Consider the following 18917-nt stretch of genomic DNA (forward strand, 5'->3'; position numbering starts at 1 on the left):
TGAGCGGGAAGTATTCCTGCTGTATAAACAGCTTTTACCTGTTAATGAAAAAATGTGACTATTTTTAGCGTCTTCTAAATTCTTAGATAAAGTTGTTATACTTTGAAATTTGCAGGGTGTTCCATCTTTGTATCGAATTTGAGTGTTTACCAGGTGAGTCCCACTAAGCATTGAGGGGCAAAGAGTTTGCTCAGGTGACTCCTAACCTATGCAAAAATCAGCAGTAGCAACAGAGTGAAAGTAAAAAGGGAAAAAAAGCAACACCTTTGCTGGCATACTATCTTAAGACTATGGCAAATTGTCTTCTGTTTTCAGCCTACACACACACACGCGCGCACTGTAACCATTTTCATATTTTAATTTGTGTGATATAACAGAGGCAGCGGCCTGTGTCACTTCACTGCATATGCCTTTTGTTTTTATATTGAAAATAATCTGTGGTAATTTCATCTTCATAAGCCTTATAATTATTTGCTCGGTGAAACAGCATAACCTGTGATTGTATTTAAAATGCTCTTCACAACGTAGCACACTGTGTGCATTGATGCAGCTATTATAAAAATGCTCGAAGTACCCCGTTTGAATTTATAAAGGACATCATTTTCAGAGGATTTCCCTAACTGGCTTCACATGAAGAAAAACAAATAAAGAAGCAGAAGTCCTGTGCTCAGCTCAGAGCTAAAAGAATAATATTTAACTCAATCAGATCATTGACTGTTTCCAGACTCATCACAGTAGTATACATATAGCAAGGAGCATATACCCACTTTGACGTGTGTTCTGTGTTCAAATGCTAATACCTATACAGAGTGATGAGCTGGACAGAAATAGGCAGCGTTGGGCTAAACACCCACCCGACCGAGCTTCCTGTCCACCCCTCGACTTTCTGTCTACCTGCCACTGTCACATCAGCTTTGTGGCAGCGCTGGCTGTTGCCTGGTTACAGGTTGGAGTGAACTGGACATAATCATGACAGCAACGTTGATTAGACCTGACCCCATTTTCCATCTCTGTCTCCAGCCAGCTCAAAGTGAGTGGCTGTTTGAGGTCAGGCCAGGCTGGCAGACGAAGTCAACAAGAACTACCTCAGAACTAAACAAACGCCAGCGACCCTTTCTATTGTGTTACTGTTTATATGAAACTCAATATTCCACATGTAATATCTTGAAATTTAGTCGAGTCTGACGATGACTCAGACGAAAGCCACGATCTTCTAAATCTTCTAAATTAAACATAAAATCAGTTACGCGTTTCATGTTCTAGTGGAGTTTTAAGGTCCCATCAAGGTTCAGTTTATTCATCCATGAAAACTGGGAGATTACTCTGCACCCATCCTGATCAACAAGTGCAGATTACATCAAATAAACACATCCGGTGGCTCGTAAATCTATTCATATTCCCTCAGACAATTATTACTACTGTATTTGCAAGTAGTCGATTTAAAGCTGAGTCTATAGGATGTCTCACAACAACGCAAACAAATAGAGGCCTGTCCCCAAATGCAGTGTAGGGATCATGTTTACTGTTCAGTCCCTCGGGTCGTGTTTTATTTATCTATAGGCTACATGAGAGAACCAAGCCATGATGCCGTAAATGCAGTCTGTGTTAGCACAGGTAGATCTGCACATGCAGAGAAACTCAAACTTTCTATTAAAGGTGAGTCATGGCTTTCTACAGAAAAGAGACTCGTGTCTCTTGTGTTGAAATCTTTAAAACAACAACAAAAAAACTGGTCTAGCTATTTAATAAATTGCGTCAAATCTATATGCCAAATCAGAATTGTTAACAAAAAATATATTTAAAAAAGGTACAAATGACTATTTGATGATATATTTGATAATATTTGAAAATAATTGAGTTTAAATGACCGGTTATGACCTGGCTCAGAGTTTGTGCTCTCTTTAAAATGATTAACACTGGATTCATTTTCAAGTACGTATAATATCAGCTAAAAGCACCCAAAGGGCATGGAGGCAAGAAGTGGTGTCTCTCACTTCAAGCCCCACCCTCAGGCAAGCCTTAATCCTCACCTCGTCAGGCGTAGACAATTAGCAGGTAACCCTTAGCAACACCCAGAGACTGCACTGCCGCTGCAAGGTGAGCAGGGGTGGCAGACGGGCCTAACACTCAAGCGAGAGCAGATTTTGTTCGGGGTGACACGTCTATTTACAGTAAGATCACGGATTGTGCCTCCGAATGAAAAAATTACCATCTCAGTGTACAAACATGAGACTAACAAGGTGTTCCCCGACAGTTTAATTAAGTTAACACCAGGCTTAAGTCTCTAAAGTTGTGCTGCACTGTCACATCAGGCAACACTAGAAACATGTAAAACACTGGAAAACGCAAGGCAGTGTGTAGCAGGACGTGTTAAAACAGTGATCCTGTCTGTGATCTGTCAGTGCAATAACAGACGCAAACCTGATTTAATTCTTGTTACACATGTTGTGACTGGGGGACTCTTCCCGGAGACAGAAATGAATGAGGGGGATGAGGGGGATGAGAAGGTTGACGAGGACGGTGGAGCAGAGCATGTGTGATGGGGTGGACAAGAGGAAGTGGGGTTTTTTTGCACAGAGGAACACCTTGTCACCCACCCACCGCCCCGGTTGTCCGTGTTTGTCACTGTCATTTCTGTTGAGCTTTTACTCATGTTGGAGATTTCGACATTCCTGTTGCCTGTTGCTTAGCAACTTGTGCCCAGCCGCGCTGAGTGGCACAGCCGTGGCAGGGAGTGTCATGATATGTCAGGTCAGACTTGTGTGATTATACTCTAACGTGCTGTCTCCCCAACTGACATTCTCCGGAGAGGTCAGCCAATCACGCATTTTCCAAAACCAGTCTCCTGGTGTTAGGTAAGCCCGGCGTGTGGCAGCTGTACATAGCGGCATCCGTTGCGACGACAGATGCAAGGTGTACAGAAGCTAAGAAGAGCACAACATATGTGTCTGCGTGGCATTTAGGTAGGACTAAAATCCTTCCCTTCCTTTTTTTTGTGTGTGTAACAAAATATGAATTGTGCATTTGTAGCTGCTGCTGTGCACATTTTCTAAGTTTTATTTTACAGTTGCTGCAGTTGTTTCTACACTTGGTAGTTCAGGCGCCAGAATTTTGTGATACATCAACTGAAGGTAGAAAAAAGCACATAAACAAAGCATGTTTTTCATATTCTCTAAGGCTTGTCATTTGAAAAATAGATAATGAATGAATATGATGGAACAGCACATGCTAAACCTGAACTCATGTTATTTCCTAATAGAAGCTCTAATTGAGCTTAAGTTAGGTGTGACAGTGGGCAGCGGTTCCTCTACATGTATAAAAAAAAACTACAGAATGAATATCTTGATGCACAGAGGAAATACAACATTACAAACACATAAGGTGAAAATTTCAAATCTGAGAATATATTGATTCATCAACCATAAGTCTTCTTTTTCAGTGGCAGAAGCTAACTAGCATTTGAAAGCCTGTTCAAATTGCCACCTTATTTGTTGACGCACATTAAAGCTCTGTCAAGTCTACCAGTGTTGATACAAAGGTTTTCCTTTCTTCGAGTGATATCGCATCTTGAGAAACAGAAGCTCATTTGGGCAAATGTGATTCAGTAGGTTCACAATATAATGTGCAATACCTAGAGTTAGCTAATATAAGGTGCTGTCATTTCTGATGCTATAAAATTATGCACGTTAAAGACTTCACAAGAAACAAACTTGAACTTTTGAACAATCACCTTAAAAATAGCCTATTTTACATGTATATTTACACATTGGTATATGAGAGACAGCAGTGTGAAGCAGTAAAAACATCTACATCTACTTGTTAAGGAAAGCTGTATCAACCCTGTTTCTATTGGTTGAGGCTGTTTTGTTTATATTTTTAACATTTGCAATTTATACACATTGTACACCACAGCCTGTGGATTCAGAGTGTAGCAGACTCCAAATATTTGCACTTATCTGCAAAGACTCACTCACAGGCTGACTAAAATTTTAGTGTGGATATCAAGCTTTGGATCAGGACTTTTTCACAGTGAGTAATCCAAACCACACAGGAGCATATTAATAACTACCCTTGTGCTGTGGATGGATCACTTTTGGCTCTTTTGGCTGAAGTTTAGCCTGTTTTTGGCATTTTTTTCCTGTCATATGATCCTTAACATGAAGATTATTGAGAACAGTTTAACCCTCTTCCTACATCTTCCCTGTGGTCGTGTGTTTATGTTAGCCTAGTTCCCCACCAAGGAGCACATCATTATATGTCAGCTTGTCTAATTTCATTAACCCTCCAGATTCCATTAAAATGTATTTTTGTGTTTTTGTTTAACTTAAAAATTATTGCAGTGCTATATGTTTTAGTCTTTTAGAACTACTCTGCTCAGAACATGACATATGCTAACTTCCCGCTAACTCGTCATTCCCCTAAACCTTATAAATCTACTTTTTCATGAAAGCCTTGGCAGTAAAAATTTCTTGCCAAACCCGGGAGAAAAGCTACTCTGTTTATTTTATTGGAACTGAAAGAATTTGGACCATCTTTGATTCTCAGTCGTGCTTCAGAGTTTCTTTGATTTTGCAAACCAAAGGAGCGTTTGGACCCAGAAACATCGCTATTAAACCCTGACTACGTATTGCACGTTAAGATTCATTGCATAATCAGAGATGCCATGCTACATATGGCACAGTTTGTTGATTTGTTTGGCTATACACCATTTCAGTGACCTCAAGGAATGTCGACATTTGGGCCTTGGTTCCAAATAGGACAAATGCTACATTTGAAAGTTTTGATGACAGTAATTATCCCTGTCCAGTTGTCTCAGTAGTTTTTAAATTGCCTATAATTTTACATGACGAATGGTGCAGTGGCTGGCTTTTCAGTTATGGCCCTGAAATTCAACTTTCCTATCATCTCATGTCAAGTCACTGTGACTCGACTTAACTATACTCATCTATGTAGTTTTGTGCTCATCTCACATCATGCAAGGTACAACTTTAAATTGCTTTCATTTACAGCAACAGCTAACCCACAACACAGAGGTGTACCAAAAGTAAATACACTGGCATTGGAGCCTCCTGCAGGCTAGAAAATGTGCACAAATAGTGAATAAAAATGACAAACACACACTTTCTGCTCACATACCGACCGGCTCTTTTCCTCCTACACATAAATCAGATCACATGCTGTGATACCGGTCAGATGCTATAGATTCTACACCTTTGCAAATACCAGTAAAGCCAGAGAATACACAGATCTAATCTCAGTACCATCCTTCAGTAATATAAGGAGTGATGTTGTCTATAAGAAGAGTCCCATCAAAGAGCAGCAGCTCTTTTGTAGTGTAAGACCTGTAGTTTTACTGGGAGCAACTGATAGTGGTGTGACTGACCTGGCCAGAGCTGTCCAGGTGGTCTTCTGTGGAAAAAAAACTTAATCAATTAATACATTTTAAAAAACAGAGGGGCCACCTTCCTTTACAGATGGTCTTTCTCGCCTTCTGTTCCCCTACCAACAGGAAAATTAATGGTCCAGTCAACACACTTAATTGTCTCCAATTGCTCTGACATTAATTATTAACATTTGTCCATTATAATGTCTGCACTTGTTATCAAGGGAAGCGAAGCAGAGGTTGAAGTGAGGGAGAGGGAGATGGGGAAAGTGAAAGGCGAAGAAAGAAATAACCAGAGACAGGCGTGGAGTCCTGTTAGCCAAGCGTTGCAAAGATCCCATTACCTCCCAGGTTCACAACAGCATGTAGGCTGTATCACATATTGATTTCTTCAAGAAGTCAATCTAACCTCTTTATAAATATTATGACTATGGCGGTCAATCCGCGAAGCTGAAGCTCCCGAAAACACAATTCTAATATATATAGATCCCCGGGCTTTGCCCCCTCTTTTCTCCCGACTTCAGGTAGAAGCCGGGTCAAAAGAGAGGCCTACTGAAGGTGATGCAGCAAGCTTTTATCAGACGGTTTGCAGTAAAAAAAGATATTCCATCTGCTAAAACAACAATGTCAGGCTGATACTTGGTTGGTAAACTTTACTATAAAGAAATATGCATGACTAATTCAATATTCAGTATTTATTTCAGATTGAAAAGTGGTGAAAAAAACAAAACAAAAAAACTGTATTTACAGGCATATCCGAAAATATGGAAACGTGAATCATCTGGGTGCCAACACTTCCAATAATCAACAGAAAGTGGAATAAATAAATGGCAGACAACATCTTTTTCTCCTGCAGGCTCTCTGGGCGCTGTCCTCCTATATTGTTATCTTAATTCAATCTTTATTCGCCTGCCACATCCACAGGAGCACTAAGAGAGCAGCAGTCCATAAAATAATAAGCCCATCAGCACAACACAAATCCACACACATAAGGGAGCAGACACACACACGCGCGCGCGTGCACACACACACATAAACACACTTTCCCTACGTTACAATTCTCCCATTAATCTGTGGTTATTCGCCATATATCTATTTTATATGATGCATGCTTATCAAGCGTATCGCTGTGAAGAAAACTCACATTTTGTAGTGTCAGTTTCATTATACAGAGTATGTATGTATGCATGCAGCTCATTATCAGCACAGTGCGGTTAATATGTGCTTCAACAATACAGAAAACCTTTTTTCCCCCACTCCATGGATCGTGTTATATGTATCTGCATGTTTCTGAAATGTATGTAGAAGATGATTCCTCCAATTTAAATGTAATGCACAGCGTTTTGGTGAATGGGTCAGGGTGCATTCACCAAAATGAGAGAGAGAGAGTTATACACACATACACGCCCGCCCCCCCCCCCCCGGCACAGTTAATGTATTGATTTTACAACGTGGTGCCTTGATAAAACTATTTCATGAATTCCAATGAGACTCCCTTTACTAGACTGTTACAAAAGGAGCAAAACACAATCACCGCAACATAGAATATGTCATTGTGTTCATTGCTTGTGTAATGCATTTCTTTTTGATTTATTTATCACTTAGAGCAATACCTCCTTCCACCTCAGTGTAAAGAGCACATGTCTGCTGCACGCACAAATCAGGCTGTGTCTTGATTTTAGATATTTGTGAGTGTATGGATGCAATTATGTAGAGTACATGATGTGTGTTATGTGATTATGGGTGTTAAAATCAATACTAGCCAGCTAAACCTCTGCAGTTACAATTAGCTATTATGTCACATGTCATGCATGCTTTCCTAAACGACTGCTCTAGTGATTATTTCCTTACTGATTAATTTGGGGTTTCTGCTTTTGATGAATATTTTATTCAACAAGACGTCGACAACTAGAAGTAATTGCTCTTCACGTGTTCTCGGAGGTAATGTCAGCCCATTAATTGTTTTGTCCAACTAACAGTCAAAAAGATTAATTTTCCAGCAGCATTATAAGGTAGAGTAGTGATTTCAAAATAAAGGGATGTAACAAGGTGCAAAATCCCTTTTATTAATCATTTTTTCATGTTTACATAATGTCTTGTTCTTCACAAGTCACACTAAATGGTCTATTACCACCATACAGTGATCCTTGCATGCCTAGTAGCCATTTCTATATGATATTTAATATTTTATGAGGTGTAATATTTCACTTAGCAACCTAGATGCAATGGACAGGTGTAATGAACAGGCTGAATTAAATTTGGGCCTAAGAGGTGGACTCAGAAGGAGACCTTTCACATTAGTTTATCTTCTGTAATGAGTTGTTCACAGGGTAAACAAGAACTGACACCTCGTCATGTGAAATATTGTAGTAAAATACCCTCTATCACAATTTCTGATGGGTCATTGTCTGTGGTAAAATATTGACCATAACTAAAAGAGAATGGACAGATAGGACACAGGCCGAGATGTTGTGTCTGCTGGCTGACGGTCCTGTCGCCGGGGGACAGAATGGGCGACAGGGCTCCGTTCAGCACCAGCCAGGCCCATCTGCTTGTCACCTGGCCTTGGCACGCAGGAGACTGGGTAATGACAGGGAAAGAATGGCATCAGTGGGCAGAAGCTGAGAGGTAATTACTGACTGGAATCCATGCAGAAACAACACATCTGGATCCATGAGTCAAAATGTGGAGAATTATATAGTAATACCGGCCTCGATTTATGATTTTTATCTGTCAAAACAGTAGAACGGCGTATCAGCCCGGAGACTGAAAATTCTTGACTCCATTGCACTCTCTCTGATCCTGTTGCTCTCTGCTCAGAGGCATAGAGAAAATTCATTTGTACTTCAGGCACTGGAAAGGCTGAGAAAGAGAGGAGTGCTGATACACTAAGACAATCTTTGTGGAAGATCAGCCATGGCAGCACTATAGCTCCAGTGTTGAGTGACGCTATCCTTGCTCATGTGTTACTCTTCCTTACTCTATCACTGCGTGCACATTCTTCTTAAACCCCATTACTGCTGATCAATGCTGCCTCTCTCACAGTTAGAGAGAAACGATCTGCTTGAAAGTAATATTTTCTCGCCATGTTTTAGGTCCAGAACTCGCACGGTTTTCCATTGAGAGATTTTACATCGGTGCAGCTGAAGATGACCTATAATGACTAAGTAATAGAGGTCTGCGTTGCATTACAATTAACATTTAGCCCCTTTCAAAATAACTCCAAGACCCATTGAAAGACTATTCTCCTCTATGAGAAATAGACTGACCACAGAAGTTAATGAAATCCTGCAGTAGGTCTGTGGGCATCAGCCGTCACCAAATGACCCTCGCTCAATCTCCAGACGGGGTGTCTCCATCCATGAGCCTGAGGGACTGGAGACGTGGGCCACATTCTGACCGAGTTTCGGTCCTGCATCGATGATCGCTTTCACAAACCCCTTCCGCTCAAAAGAAAGTGGTGGAGTCTCAGCTCCCCCCCCCCTCTCTCTGCCTCAAATTAAGATTTCCGTAATTAAATTGATAAAAGTCATGCATGCCAGCATGCCTCATGGTTCCAGACCTGATTTCATACGCCACACACTTGTGGAGAGCTGTGGAAGTTCTACCTTTGATGTAGCATTCTTTATTATTGAAAATAATTGGTTTCTCCCTCCTCCTGCTCCTCTCTCTCTCCCTCTCTCTCACTCTCTCTTTTACGCATGCATACATTTTGCCTGTGCTCACTCTGGGCATGCTCAGTTAATCGACCTCACGGGAGGCAGTGCTGGTACATTGCCCTGGTTCCATCTGGGGGGTTGCAGAGTAAGGTCCAGATCGTGTCTTAATGTGGATTAGAGCAGCCCAGGCACCGTGCTGGGTAGTTGTCACTGCAGAATGGGTCAGAGGTCATTCTGCAGGTTGAAGTGGCGCCTGCCAGTGAACGGGAGCACTGAGACTTGTGGCGAGGCCTACCGAGGCTCCGCTGCTCTACCTCCATATCAGCTTGGCCGAGCATAAGAAAAGAGCCTCTCTGGCCCACAGGCAGCTGGCTTCTCTCCACACTCAGCGGAATGGCTGATTATCAGCAGAAAGAGACCCCTGATGATTACTCTACCGAAGACGGCTGCTAACTGCTCGCCTGCTCGCTTCCCAGAATGTCAAACTAGTACTCACATTTGAACCCCCCCACCACTCCAACCCCCACCGCTTCCCTCGTTCCAGCGCTCCACAGAAAAGCATATAATGTCCATCAATCTCAGCTCTCTTTGCATCAGTGGTAAATGTGAATTTAATTGCCGCTGGAAGAGACTGAGGGGATTTCAGATTTCCTTCTGTATGTCATCCTCTATCAACACTGGACAGATGTTATGTGCGTGCCTCTTCCAGGATGCAAGTTGTCTGGGCAGCTAGCTCACTGCTGCGTCTGCCTTGTGGGCTTGTGTCGTGGCAGACGCACACATCAGAAAAGCCCTATTTTAGAAGTTGCTTTGCAGATGAAGCACAATGGTCTTAAGCAGCTTGTGCACCCCCCACCCCCAATAAATAAATAAAAATAAAAAACAAAGGGCCTGCCAGAGTAAATAATGTGGTTTGACGCCCAACTGATGAGTCATCAAAGGAACAGAACATCAGCTATCTTCTTTTACTGACAGCACTTAGCTCAGCACAGGCTCTCCACTGAGCAGGTCAACACTACTCAGGCTGCTCCTTTACAGTAAATTTCAAGTGACTAAATATATTGCACGGTAGACTCCATGAGTCACAATAGCATAACAGGATAAATAAAGATGTATTTTCTATGTGACTCCTACAATTATTTGTTGAAATAATTATCAATGAAAGCTGCACGATTACTAGCACTACAAAAAGAAATTGTCTTGGAAAATTTTATGCTGTTGGGATTTAGTGACACAAAGTGTGATTTCATCTAAACTCTACTTGAAATTAAAGACTCCTGCAATCTCAGCATGTCTCCAGCACAGCTTATGGTGACCTGACTGATATCAATTTAAAAATAAAAGAACAACAAGAAACTTGCTCATTTATGTAGAAAGTAAACTAAATATCTGTAGCAGTAAAATAGTTTGTCTGAATATCAAAAATCCCTAGCCTTTGTAAAAATAGTAACTCGGCTACTGGTACTAATTAATAATTGAGTCAATCTTCTGGTGATACTGTACTGAATACATTTTTATTTTTCACGGGTCTTTTTAAAAGTGCCATCTTAAAAGCGGGGTGTGCAGATCAGTACAGCCCGTTGTACTAAATGTGTTATTATACACTTAGTCTGTAAACTAGTAATTACTTTGTCTCACGCAGTAATTATTTAGAGTGGGCATTGTTGTTCGGCAAAGAGGAGTATCTGTGTTGAAGTCAGCTCGCAGAAGCTGTAGCCAACACTGAAGTATATAACAACTTATTAACTCTTCTAAGCACATAAGCCTTTTCAGTATTCTGTAGCTTAAGTGGGCTCAGCCGTGGTTGCTCCATATTATGATGGCTCAGCTCATTGTGACTTTGGCTTCTTTTTAAAGTGCAATTTTCAAAGATTACGGGAACAAATTAAAGCCCATTCTTTGTCTCCCTTTGTCCAGGTATATCCAAGGTGCATCGTCTCCAAAGGACATGGTCATCATTGTGGATGTGTGAGTGTCTCACTTCTCTTTTAACCTTTTTTTTTTCTTCTGGTATGAGTGTGTGCCTCCTTCAAAGGGTGCTAGTGCCACCTGTTGGTCTGACAAAAGGCCAAACATAAAGGAAGATTCATATTCTCCTTTTTTAGCTTTAATTAATTTTGTGTTGGTCTTATTCCTAAATATGCATGTCATTTATTGAATACATGTCCAAATATCGAGTGATTTTCTGAGTATAACCCACAATTTTGATTTAAAAAGTAGACATGAACAAAAATAAAAATAAAAACGTCTGTCTATAACTGAGCGTGCAAGTGCTTCATTGCTTCTTTTCTGCAGGAGTGGAAGCGTCAGCGGACTCACTCTGAAGCTCATGAAGACCTCCGTAGTGGAGATGCTAGACACTCTATCAGATGATGACTATGTGAATGTGGCTAGTGTAAGTGGAAGCTTGCAGACCACATTTGCAGTGAACACAAATACAAATCTCTTCTGGAAACAACATCAACACAAATATTTGTGGCACTCATTAAGCAGGTGGTACTCAAGCAGGGAGTTAGTAAGCTGGTCATTCAGCTCCCAGTTGTTGTGGAAACCATTCTCTTCCCTCATTACATTGTCTGCTTGTCCTCCCTCACTGCTGTCCCTGTAGGATTGTGGCCGTCTGCCTCTTTTACTCTACTTGTTACCAAGTTTTCTATTGAGACTAATGTGTAGGGGAATCTTAATGTTATTCTATATTGCAGGGCAGATAACACATAAACACACACGCACGCACAGAAACGCGTCCTTTTGCTCGGTGTGGTGGCTCTGTTTGTCGACTCCCTTCAGTAATCCCTCATAATCCATTGCTCTTAGCCACTGTATGCCTCTAAATCCCAGCTCTAAGAGCAATAAATGAGCATGGTAATCTGGGTGGGAAAGCATCTGATTTTCCCCTTATAAAATAAAAAAAAGTGTGGGCTTAGAAAAATTTGCTCTGAATTCCTTCCAAACCCAAAATACATTAAAAAAATACAAATTAACCAAAAGTAATCATCTGGTTTCACTTGTAAGGGCTTGTATAATTAGTTATAACAATACATGGCAATGTATTAGCACATGTGACCTGATTAATTTTGTCTTGATCATATGGCGCAGATTCTGCTTTCCCTAACATTTGAAGAAGCAGCATTGTAATTCTTTCTGTCTTTGTCTGCCAGTTTAAATATGACATGATACCGACCTAATCAAAATGCCATCTTTTCTCTCATGTAGTAGTTTACATCAATCTGTCCTGAAAACATTCATTGATTCTGAAGCTGACCTTCGAGAAGAAACATCATTTGAAACATGCTATTACAAACATGCTGCTAATAGCGCGCAGAGATGCCACACACACAAGCACGATCACATGCATATACACAGGTTTAGGCTAATTTGGTAGATGAGATGAGACAGATTATATTACCTTGGCTGGGTTTCTGTTCAGTGTAATGCACTGGCGTTTCAGGTGCACCTGTTCTTGGTGTGGAAAGTTGTAATTACCAGTGTTTACTGCCAGCCAGGAGCAGGGTAGCTTACATCTGCACACACCCACGTCTGCATCCTGTCTCCATAAACTGTGCACACATGCATACGTTACATAGAAATGTGCACTTTTACAACTGTTTTTTAAATGGGCAAATGATTCAGTTCTTCTTATGTCTCCTTCCAGTTCAATGAAAAAGCCGTTTTTGTAGTTGATTGCTTCAGGACTTTGGTCCAGGCCAACGTTCGTAACAAGAAGATCTTCAAGGAAGCCGTCATGCGTATGCAAGCCAAGGGGACCACAGATTACAAATCTGGCTTCACATTCGCCTTTGAACAGCTTCTCAATGTAAGAGCCAACAAGCCTTTCAGGGAAAGGCGATCCTCGAGTGCGTTGTTTGTCTGTGGCTGACGTTGCTGTCTAATCCAATTAATAAAACAGAATTTACAGTGATAACACAAAGCTGACAGTGAGTGGCTGAGGTTTGCGTAAGACATTTCCAGAGGGCTGTCAGTGTTGAAGGCAAGTCTGATTATAACTGCGGTAGCAATGGAGTGACGCTAGCTTTTTCAGCAGCCAGCACCGTGGCGAGGTCTGTCAGCAGCAGGGATCCACGTGCTCCCGACACAGGTGCTGCCTCAGCTCCGTATGCTGCTGTGTATTTTAGGAGGCTGCCACCCTAATGGGCTCTGATGGGATGATTGATGAGCGCAGCCCAGAGGATATCAGCCACAGACACTTTATATTCCTCTGGTGGGCTCGGAGGCATGGAGCCAAGTGATCTCCCCTCCATACCCCCACCCTCACAACTTCCCTTTTGCCGGCAGAATGAGAAATAAAAAGGCCCCTTTTAATCGCTGTCTGTGTCTGACTCACTGCCGTGATTGGGGACAAAAGCACAATAAAAATATGTAATTGTCGCAATATTATTTGTCTTTATTAGAATCTTGTCAGATTGACTTGCTGCTGGTCTGCATATCAATGACAGCTGCAGTGCGGGAGGGTGGCGGGGACTATAATGCCAGCGAAAATGTTTTCGAGACAAGCAGATTTAATGCTAGAATAAGGTTGTATACTTGAGATGCAATTCTAAAATTACGCTAATGTGAAGAAGTCTTTGGCTGCCAAGTAAGAAATCTATAAATGTTTCAGTAAAGCAATGAGTGGATTAGAGGAGGGTTTTTTAAAACACATGAAGGAAAAAAAGAAAAAATTATAGAAGAATTAAGACATGAAGAGCAAAGAAATAATAGATACGAGTACTGATCTGATTTGATCACATATGGACTCTTAGTCAGAACTCTTGGTTTTACAATGATGGGCAGTGGAGCGGGTTGTTTAGCAACTGAAAGGTTAATGATTTGATTCCCACTTTCTCTAGTGAATATGTTGAAGTGTCCTTTATACTTTGACTTTGAGAAGGGGACTGTTTTAAACTAAACCACAATCTTTTCCAGAACTTAATCAAGTAGCTTTAGTGGTTGAAACTCAACCAAAAAATGAGTGAAAATGAAATTAAAGAGCGAAAGAAACACAAACCGCAGCGCCCAGGTCCACAGTCTTGTGATTTACACCCCTGGTAATATACTATCCCATCAGTGTTAAACTGTTTAATAACTATTTACAACTTTTTATAAACCTCATTTCCAGCTTTACAATATCTAGCAGCTCAAATATATGGTTTAAAGACCAATTATTAACCAATTACTTAGCACTTTGTATTCATTTTGTTGTTTGTTAACGGTAAAGCTAATTAAGTACTTGTAATTATTTCATTGGGATCATACAGTGGATATGTTTTAGTATCTTGCCCCTTTACTGCTGCATTTTTTAGCACGTCTCGCTGCCTTGCTTCCCTTTATTTCTTTGCTCGCTCCTTCTCATTTTGTTTCTTGTGCCACAGGAGAGCAATGCCCCAAGGGCCAACTGCAATAAGATGATAATGATGTTTACAGATGGCGGGGAGGATCGCGCACAGGAAATCTTTGAGAAGTACAACTGGCCCAACAAAACAGTGAGTTTGTCCCTATGAGGATGTTATCTGTTCAGCCCAAGAGATCACGCATCTCCAGAAACTGCCTTTTCTCTCCCTGTTTCCATTGTTTTCTGCTGACATTGTCTGAATATAGCATAAACAGATCTTTTAGCTAGACAGTCAGACATGCCAAGCCCTCCAATCTGTGCACATAAAGTGCTCTCCAAGCTTCTTCACTCCCATTTGTTTTTTTTGTTTTTTTTAAAAATCTCCTTAGTCTTTCTTCAACTCGCTCCCCTCTCTCATTCCTTCCTTCTTAGTTTGTCTCTTTTGTTGTTTAGCTGCTGGTGTTAACAGCTCTGACCTGCTGACTAATTAGCCACTTTATCATCAGAGCCTGTAATATTACAGCCAGTAGATACTCCACTAGTAGCTTGTTGTCACTTCCACCCTTCATTTCCCTGATTTCATAGTTCTACCAGTATTCATTACTCTGCGGTTCCTTCATGACAAATGCTGTCATATAGGATTAATCTGCAGTTTCACTTCTGTATCACTGCCGTCTACTGTTGGAGATATTTGTGAGGTCAGTCAGTATAGTTGAAGTTTACGTACATGATGGTGACTTTATTGCCAGTAAGTAAGTTTCTGGATTATTGTCAGTTACTTTTTTATATATATATAAATTTCCTTGATGTGATTCGTCTCTTTTATCTGTTGTTTTCGTCAATCAGGTTCGTGTTTTCACTTTCTCTGTTGGCCAGCATAACTACGATGTCACCCCTTTGCAGTGGATAGCATGCGCCAATAAAGGTAAGTGGATAAGTTCATATTTCTATGCAAAGTCTAAGAAAAGGGAATGCTTTGTGTCACCCATTAATCACAGTGTAAGCATCTACATACTTGATGTGTGCTTGAAAACACATGGAGTGCTGTGATTATACATCCACCACATGCCCTCGAATCAATATAATGCTATTTATTAGAACACTTGTGGACCCTGATGAATGACATTGTCTTAGTCAAGTCATTCTGAGGGGGGAAGTGTAAAAAAAAAAGCAAGAAAATAGCTAAATTTAGCATGACTAATTTATTTTTCTGAACTCCCATGCTGGAATTATTCATACAGATAGGCTGTGTCCACTTGTTTGCAGCACAATTCAAAATAAAGAATGCCTCTGTAAAGTTATTGCTTAAAGTTATATGAAAAGTGTGTTAAATTATCTTTTTTAGAATAATTAGAGTGCTGTTCTTGCCAAAGAGCTAACATGTCTAAACAGAACATCTACAGGGAATGAGACTGTGGGGAAGTCTGAACTTTTCATGTTGTGAGGCGATACTTCTTACTGTTAAACAAAAATTCAGAAAATAAATTTGGTGTATTATGTATAGAAACCCTTGTATTATAATGAAACTGTCAAAGTTGTATTATCTTACATTAATTTCAATTCTGTTTTTTTCTATGAAGTAAAGTGAGGGAGTTTTTTAGCTTTTAGTTTAAAATAGAATAGAGAGACAGCATTGAAAATACCAGCAAGGAGGTCTGCTTGGTGGTTTGGTCCCTCTAGTCTGCATGTAGAAGTATTCTTGGAGAAGATATTGAACCCTGATTTTCCCCGATACACCCATCAGAGTGTGAGCGTGTGAATATTAGCTTTAAAGCACTTAGGCATAGAAAAAGGCACTTGTATGAATGAGTGAATAAGGCTTATAGTAAAAAGGCTTTGAGTGCTCAACTAGAGTGGAAAAGTGCTATACAAGTACCATTGCACCAAAAGTCTGTTTATCTGTGACTTCTGTTACAGAAGTTATTACACATGCTGTTCACAGTTTTTGGATTTCACAAGATTTTAAAAGAAAACTCCGCACGACTTTCTTTCTTTCCCTCTTTTGTCCTGGGATAATGAAATACAAACTGCCTGAAGACGTAAACCCCTGAAAGCTTGTCGGCTGACCTCAGGAGTGCGTTGGTGTACAATTAGCAATTTTCACAACCTTAAATTGGAACAACAGATTTTTGTAAGGGTCCACTGTGGCAGTCCTCAAACCAATAAGGAAAGGACTTTTCCTCATGAGAGGGCACAAAATTGCGCAATTACGCCTTCCAAAAGAAAGCCTGATGAGTACGAGCAACACATTCTTTATTCAGATGAAGCAAAAAGCCATTTGTCTGGATTTCAGTGTTTGGTGTGGACCTGGCAAGGAATGCCAGAGTGACTGCAGAGGTCTGACCTTGAAACATGGAGGTGGGAGCATGTTGATATGGGTCTGCATTAATGCCAGAGGTTTAGAGGAGGTGACATTTGCAAAGCGAGCTCGCTCAAATGCAGAATAAAGAGTGGCCTCGTAGTGTCAAGAAGCTTGGCAAGAAACACAAACAATCACACATTTTTTGTTTGTTTTTTGTTTTTTTCAAGAAAAGTGAACTATGACTTAGCCAAGTATGTCCTCTGACGTGAATCCAACAGAACACCCACATCTGGAGAACTTAAAGTGTAACCCCTGCAGCAAAGAGGATCTGAAAAGAAACATCTGTGAATAATGGCCGAACATAGATTCACAGATTTGTGCCAGACTGATATCATGCATGCCCAGAAATCATCAGAAAATATTTCAAGGATGATATTTCAGTAAGGAAGGATGCACTGACTTGTGTTGTTGTTCCTTAATTAGTTAAAAGATGAATTAGTCAAGTAAATATTCAGTTTTTTAAGAATAATTGGTTTAATTAATGAGATTAACGTTATTAATGTTGTCCTAGACCGTGGTCAGTTTTGTTATAGCCGAATTTTGTTATACACAAAATTCGGCTACTTCACCCAAAGTAATCAAAACCCATACCTGATATTTATAGATAGCATCTTAAGAGTCACTTTCTGACCACCAGCACTTAACAAACTTCCAACTTTTACATCAAACTGAGCCAATTTTGGCAGGGATCATCATTGCTAATGGGAGCTGGATCTCTAGCTATAGCCCAGAGATGTAGAGGAGGTGACATTTATAAAAAGGCAGTTTTCAGCTAAATCGGTCGCAGTATCCAATCCCGAGAGTGCTTCACGGGGTTGTGCACCTTGAACTTTTCCCGCAGGGTCAGACTGTCAACACAGAGTTCTGCTGTAACATCCACTGACGTCTGAGGAAACAAAAACTCACAGGTGCTGAACACCCAGCAGATTGAAAATCTGGAGTTTTTTTCACCAGAACCAGTAGCATCTTGGTAGATTTGACTCCCTCCAATTCCCAGAATTGGAAAAGTTAATGCGTCACTGTTTTGATGGGAAATACTTGAAACAATCCAAAAATACTAAGAGCTAGAGCATTGCCCCAGGAGACTATAAGTTCAGTATGACAGTGCAACTTTGTAATCACACATTGTCACTTTTATTTTTTAGACCCTGTGGATTTAATCTGTTACCTTGCCGCAGTGATAAAAAAGGTGTCCACCAGGACAGTGCGACTTCACATCCAAACCCAACCACACCCGTCTTGATGCTCACTGTGCTCTGAAATAAAACCGGTTCAAAGCTTTCAGACAGAGAAAGGTATTAAGACCTTCCATCTGTTGTTGAGTTGCTTTAAAATAATGTCTTCTGGCATATGATGCTGAGATCAGCAGCCCTGAAATTACCCAGCAAACAGGCAGCTCTGCCTCTGACCCACAGTCTGACAGCCCACATGACTCAGCTGGTCTTCCTGTGAGCTACTTTGTCTTCATGCATCTCATCTTGACTTAGCTCATTTGTCTCCAGCCTAGTTTGCTGTTGTTGTCGAGCTCACTCTTGTGTTTTTAACCCACTTCTCTTTCGGCCTGTTGTGGTTTGATTTCATTTTGTTTCTCAGTGTTGTGATTTATCTGAAACTGCTCCTTTATGGGGGCTTTAGTTGTGTGCCGATTAGCTTATTGCCAGTGAAGCCAAGTGCTTCAGAAGTATCTCCCCAGAAGTTGTTATTAATTAGCAGGAGGAGTCTGGTAGCAGGATGATTACCATGCCATCTCCCTGTCAGGCTGGGGAAAGTCCAGGATTATGCCTCTGTGCCAACAAGCTCTCTTCTGTTCATGACTGTAGTGATTACCATGCCACTAAAGTCTATGCTGGCATAAGACAATAGTGTTGACACACAGGCCTCAATGGAGCTGTCCTCTCGTATCTTCAGTACTTATTACTCTTTGGTATCTCACTCCAGCAGAGCTAGCTCCCTGACACTTCCAGGCCCTAACCCTTCACCCATGACACACACACACACATTCAACAAACCACATTAATGCACACCATCAAGCACAAACATGCACAACTAGGGCACTTGAAGATGCTAGCTGTTGCCTCACTTGAGCTGCAGTCCCATTCTAAGAAGAAAGCAACCTCTCTGTGACTCTGAGGACAATGGGACCATTTCGGCATGCTCTCACACAGTGTAACAAAATCCAAAACA

General features: G+C 40.9%; 1 protein-coding gene across 2 annotated transcripts in view; it reads left to right on the forward strand.

Annotated features, from left to right (window-relative positions):
- Positions 1-18917, forward strand: part of cacna2d2a (calcium channel, voltage-dependent, alpha 2/delta subunit 2a) — a 169823-nt gene that overhangs the window by 124326 nt on the left and 26580 nt on the right. For both annotated transcript variants that reach the window (XM_039612357.1, XM_039612358.1), the window contains 5 exons: positions 10960-11010; positions 11338-11437; positions 12695-12856; positions 14412-14522; positions 15218-15296. In XM_039612357.1, coding sequence (XP_039468291.1) covers positions 10960-11010; positions 11338-11437; positions 12695-12856; positions 14412-14522; positions 15218-15296 — 503 coding nt within the window. The remainder of the gene's footprint in view (positions 1-10959; positions 11011-11337; positions 11438-12694; positions 12857-14411; positions 14523-15217; positions 15297-18917) is intronic.

The sequence above is a fragment of the Oreochromis aureus genome, linkage group 5 (genome assembly GCF_013358895.1).
Source record: "Oreochromis aureus strain Israel breed Guangdong linkage group 5, ZZ_aureus, whole genome shotgun sequence".
NCBI lineage: Eukaryota > Metazoa > Chordata > Actinopteri > Cichliformes > Cichlidae > Oreochromis > Oreochromis aureus.